This window comes from Cibotium barometz, chromosome 60 (assembly GCF_041138505.1).
Source record: "Cibotium barometz isolate CiBa-2024 chromosome 60, ASM4113850v1, whole genome shotgun sequence".
Classification (NCBI taxonomy): Eukaryota; Viridiplantae; Streptophyta; class Polypodiopsida; order Cyatheales; family Cibotiaceae; genus Cibotium; species Cibotium barometz.
In genome coordinates, this window is record NC_141105.1 from 26,912,963 (window position 1) to 26,919,106 (window position 6,144).

Genomic DNA, 6,144 nt, shown 5'->3' on the forward strand with positions numbered 1-6,144 from the left:
CTTGCTACTATTGACTCGGTGATGGTCTTGGTTCTCTGATTTTTGCACGGCGACTCTGGTTATGGCTGGGTGTCTATGGGATGATGATTGTAATGATTTATTTGGGTGTTAATGCTTTGACATATGCATCTGTTGTTGGTGACCCGTATGAAAAATTTTAAAAAAACTTTTGATTTGCTACTCTGAACATGGCTACTGTTAAGCATTATTGCATATTAGACAACAGATTGTTAACTTATGTAATAGCCATTTTTATTACCTAATGCATATCTGGCAACAGATATTTAACATCTGCTATTGTTAAACATCCGCAATAGCTAAATTGATATATGACCAGCACTGGGATAATTCTCTATGATTAGTGAACCCATTCTTGAGAGTTCTTGTTGGAACTTATACATAACCTTTTGAGATTGGTATATTGTAGTGAGATCTTTGATCAGACTCTTATGAGGCACCATAGACATCTACATTATGGCTGAGCCCATTGCGAAAAAAATCCATTGGGATATTGAATTAGCATCTACCTTTGTGCCTTTTTGCATTTACTGTAAGCCACATAATCTTTTGAATACTTGGCTATATGCTAATCACATGTGTACTAATAATGACTTCTAGTAAGGGGGTCCCGAGTCTTTGCCCAAAGCCTAGGCCTTAACTTTACAACCTAATGGATTCACTCCATTTGCTTTGTAGTTGACCCAACTATAGCTTAATTATATGAGGATCTTTGGGTGACATCCATAACATGTGGTAGATCTTAGGAGACCTGTAATACACATGCAGGCCAACAATTTGTTTGTCTATTTTGGATGGATACAGGTAACAGGATCTACCCTATCAAATGTCTTGCAGTATTAAGCTTTACAACATATTTCACTATCTGAGACACAGTCCCCTTTCATTTATAACATGATTATTTTAAACAATATTATTGTTGTGTAATCATGTTAAACACTTCATTTATCAAGATTGATTGGGTTATCAAACTTTTTGTTCGGTTGTAGATATGTTATTAAATGTAGATAAAAAACACACTCTTCCTCTCTCTTAGACATGCATGCACATGCAAGTAAACACACACATACACTCTCTCTCTCTCTCTCTATCTCTCACTCACACACACACTCTCTCTCTCTCTCATACACACACACATATAAATATATATTAAATATAATATTATATTTTATTATATTGAGATACATATACCTATACATATATATATGTGTGTGGTCATAAATATGCACACATATATATATGTGGGGTTATAAAAATATGCACACACATATATGTGTAGTTATATATACACACACATGTGAGGGAAAAAGGGCGAATGGACCAGGTGTGGAGCAAATCAACAGAGCATGAAATGGATGAATAAGTGTGTGTATAATGATGAAGTACCCTTTGATGTGACGTGACTGTGAGTAGTAGACCGGCGAAGAAACAAAGACGAAGTCAAAGTCGGTCGGTGACGTAGGCTCGTGTCGGGGACATCAATGGCACTCCGTGAGGAAGTAGAGGTAGAAGCAGGGCTTAAATTTGAAGCCCGTTTTGGGCTTCAATGGCTGTGCAGGGCTTCAAATGAAGCCCTACAATATTCTGAAGGCTTCAACCATGAAGCCCAATTTTTCATGCAAGGCTTCAAATTGAAGCCCTCCTAAATCACCAAGGCTTCAAAAAAATATAGTATATAAATTATAATATATATACTATATAGTATATATATATAATACAGTGCATATATATATATATATATATATATATATATATATATATATATATATATATATAGTATTATAGTATTATAGTATATATAGTATTATAGTATATATATTATAGTGTTATAGTTTAGATATCTTATAAAATTTTAATATAAACCATTGAATCTTATCATGAATACGTGGACGGTAGCCTGTAGGACTCGGGAGTCGGGAGTCTTTCTCGAATCTCGATTCTCCTCGGCGCTCGGCGCTCGCTCCTTCCATCGCACAGTACGGCAGCTCGCCCACCTCACATAAGAGCTGCTTTTTCTCTTGTTCTCGTCTATTGAAGCCCATCAATCAACACCACCGCGAGGGCCACGCTCCCGCAGGACCCGCACGCAGCAGCAGCAACGAGACAGACAGTCTACAAGGTCAAGCTCTGGCGGCCTTCTCCTGTATTCACAGCAGCTTTTCTGCTATCAAAGAGGAACCCTTAATCATTTGGAATCTGTTTGGCCTTTGCCAGTTCTGTTTAAACTTGATTCCCCCTTTTCGCCCTCATTGCAGGCTCGTGCGAAACCTGTGCCTTTAACCATCTGTGCACATCTCTCCGCGGCGGGCGGTTTCCTGCCCAGTGCCCACACTGTAATAACAGATTCCAACGCCCGGCTGCCACTGTGCCACAGTTGTGTCACGTGTGAACTTGTGAAGCTTCTTGTGCAGAGTCTTTGCAGAGACCGGGCAATGGGGCATCGTCATCATGGTTAAAAAGGGTCCGCTGCAGGATTTCGCGACACACCAAAGGAAAAGAATGGGAGTCTGGGAGTCGGACTGTGTCTGCGTCTGACCGGCTGAGGTGGGACAGATTCTCAAGAGTCACCATACACATCAAGGGAGAACATTTGATTGGGCATGTAAGTCATCTATAACCATATATTGCATATTGAAATGTATGTTTATTATAAGTTATTAAACTTTGCTTACTTCAAATTAAATTTCATATTACAGAGCATATACTAAATAAGCTTTCTTAATATTGGTGTAGTACAATAATGAATCAACCTACATTATTCCAAGTTCTAGGCTTACCTCGTGCTCCACCGAAAGTTCAAGCTCAACCTAAACTACCCCCTAAAGCTAAGGCTAAAGCATGTTCTTCTACCCCAGGGAGGGAATGGGAGTATGAAGTATTTGGGACACCTAGTTGTAGTGATGATAATGCGGGCAATGAAGAGATTGAGGATAGAGAGGATGAGCTGCATGATGATGTGGAAATGTTTGGATTGAATGAAACCTCACCTCCATCAATAGAGTTGAACAAGGGAGACTCCTCAACCAAGAAGCAATGTATTCGTAAGTATAGAGTAGAATGGGAAGGTACCTACAAATTTTTGAAACTCATTGTAGATGGAGACATAGAGCGTATGAAATGCATATGGTGTGAAAAGTATAGAGCAAAGGGACCTTGGGGTAGGGGAAAGGGTTGCAAAATCATTCAGCTTGGTGCTATCCATAAGCATCACCTTTCTAAGGAGCATGGCTTTTCACGCTCGAGATGGTGTAATGAAAACAATGTTAAGATGCCTAAGCATATTACTGTGATGAAAGGTAAGTCCAAAAATCGGGTTATAACATGCATGAAATTGGCATATTTTATTGCAAAACAAGATTTGGCAATCATGAAGTTTGAAGCATTATGTGAACTTGCCCATGATTTGGAAGTGAACAATATGCCACCCAAAAAGTTGTTTGGTACTTACACCAACACTATGGCAGGTAAAGAGTTCATTTTCTCTATCTCTCAATATCTACATGATTTTCATTTGCGTGAGCTCTTGTCTAGCCCCTTTTATGCTCTCACTGTTGATGAGACTACAGATAGGGGACTAGAGAAACATTTGATTATCTATGTTGCATTTTTGGGAAATGAAGGGATGGGAATATGTAAAGTTGAGTTTATGAGACTTCTTTTGGTTGAGGATGGATGTGCACAAACAAAATTTGATGTAATCATAAAGGCACTTTCTCATGCTGGACTTGATTTGCAACGCTTAGTAGGCATATCTACAGATGGTGATAGCTCAATGCTTGGAAGCCGTGATGGTCTTGTTGCTAAGCTTGCAGGAATTGTACCACATATTCTCAGCGTGCATTGTGTTGCACATAGAGAGGCATTGGCGGTTCTTGATGCTTGTAAATGCTTTCCATGCTTGTCATATATTGATAAAATTGCAAATAAAATCTACTCTTGGATTAGTGCCTCTAGTGTGAGGCATAAGAAGTTTCAAAATCTTCTTCATGAAATGAACATTCATGTGCTAGAGGTTTTGCAAATTCATGAGGTACGATGGCTTGCTAGAGGTGCAGTGATGAAACGATTGACAAAGTTGATTCCTGCTATCTTGAGCTTTTGGAAGGAAGGTGCCAAGGCTTGGTATGATAAGTTGCGAGTCTACAAAGTTTTATTTTGGATTCATATGCTTGCTGATGTATTGTTGGATTTGGATGCTCTTAATAGAGAGTTTCAGAAAGAAACAATAGACATCTCTTCTTTTACCACCTACATTGAGGAGACAATATCCTCTCTCCAAACAAAGTTTTTGGGTACAGATTTTGGCAAAGACACAAAGCATGTAAAAGGGTTCATGGAAAGAACTCGAAATGGTGTGTTATGTCACACAAATGAGGAAGGAAAAGAATATGTGCATATGCTCTTGTATCATTGTATGCCTGGGAAAGATAAGGATGGTTATGCATTGGATGTGGCAGATGGCACTAAGGATGCATGTATTGTCATGGCAAAAGAATTTGTGCAAAAGTTGATTGATTGCATTAATGATAGGTTTCCAGACATGTATTTTTTTAATGCGACTAAATTATTTAGTCCTGTGTATTATCCTCATAATGAAAAGACTAGAGGGGAGATAACTTCTCTTTGGTTGTCAAGATTGTTAACAAAACTTGGAGACAATGTAGTAAATGCAGAGGGATGCAAAAAGGAGCTTTCAAAGTTTGTGAGCAGGATGTATATTGGATGTGGTGGAATGCCTTTCAAGGATGCATGGCAAGTGTTTTCATGTACATCACAATGTGATGCCTTTCCTAACATGGTGCGATTATGGCAAGCAATTTTAGTGCTTCCCATTTCATCAGTGGCTTGTGAAAGGGGCTTTTCCAAGCAAAACCTTATCAAGAGCAATAGACGTCAATGCTTGAAAGTTGAAACATTGGAAGCACTCATGAGAGTGTCATTACTTGGACCGCCAGATTCCACTTGCATTGAGTGGGAGGAAGTGTATAAAATATGGGAGCTTGTGAAAGCTAGAAGAACATGCCAAGTTTGATGCAACTAAGTAGAACTTAATTTCTAATTTTGTGAATTCATTAAGAAGAGGATAGATCTTTCCTCTTGTATTTTTTGAGCTTTCATATTCATCATAAATTATGAATGGTTCCATTTTCTATGTTTCTAAGATTAAATCATTCATGAAATGCTCTTTGTTTATTTTTCCTATAGCATAAGCATGTAATGTATAGTTTGTGAAGTCATTAAGAAGAGAACATGTTTAGTGTAAGAGAACATGTATGCATCTGTTGTGTGTGTGTGTGTGTGTGTGTGAGAGAGAGAGAGAGAGAGAGAGAGATTATGAATCCCAAAATTTTGTATAAGGTTGCAATTTGAAGCCCATTTGTGGACTCCAAAGCTTCATTTTTTTTTCCATGAAGCCTTACATTAGGCATCAAATTTAAGGCCTGGGTAGAAGACTACAACCTCACGACGACTATAGTAGATGTGTGCACGTAGATCAGCCAGGCTTCTGCTGTGGTAGAGCCGACGGCTTGAAAGTGATGCACAAGGCTCAAAATGCTGCTGAATGCACATTGATGAAGGTTAGAGTCGTATGATGGGTTGAGTTCGCCGGGCTGCTGCTGCTGCACAGGCTATACCATCGGCTCGTTGGTTGACGTGTCGGTGCATATGCAATGATGACCAGTTTTATGAAGGCGGCTACTGCAATGCTGGAGCCGACGCGGCTCTTCATCTATTATAGAGTCTTTTGAGTTTCGGTTGTACTCAATCCATGCCACAATGCAAGGGTTTTCACATCCATGAATGCCCATATGGAAAGGGAATATGATGCAAAGGGAATGCAAGATGGTAAATGCTATGTAGCGGGTTTTCACATGAGCAGTGTCCTCAAGGGGTTTTCACTTACTCATGCGCCCTTTAGAACAATGATAAATAATCCAAATGGTGAGGATGGTTCCCCTCTCAAGATGCTGAGGGTGATGGTGTGACCGATGCCGATCCGCTCGCAAAGACGCTCGAGGATGGGCCGATTGATGGACTTTGTAAGGATATTGACATGGTTGTCCGTCATAGGAATGTGTTGGAGCCTGATGGTACCAAGCTCAACCTGGTCCTTGGTAAAGTAAA

At 39.5% G+C, this 6,144-nt stretch overlaps 1 protein-coding gene across 1 annotated transcript; it reads left to right on the forward strand.

Moving 5' to 3' along the window:
* The first annotated feature begins 2,489 nt into the window (after positions 1-2,489).
* Positions 2,490-5,128, forward strand: LOC147605184 (uncharacterized). The gene is made up of 2 exons (XM_086794007.1): positions 2,490-2,620; positions 2,752-5,128. Exon 2 carries the CDS (start codon positions 2,759-2,761, stop codon positions 5,048-5,050), a length of 2,292 nt encoding a protein of 763 aa, XP_086650133.1. The 5' UTR covers positions 2,490-2,620; positions 2,752-2,758; the 3' UTR covers positions 5,051-5,128.
* Positions 5,129-6,144: the final 1,016 nt, after the last annotated feature.

Coding starts and splice junctions, on each gene's coding strand:
- LOC147605184 (XM_086794007.1), top strand. CDS start 2,759: ATGAATCAACCTACATTATTCCAAGTTCTAGGCTTACCTCGTGCTCCA.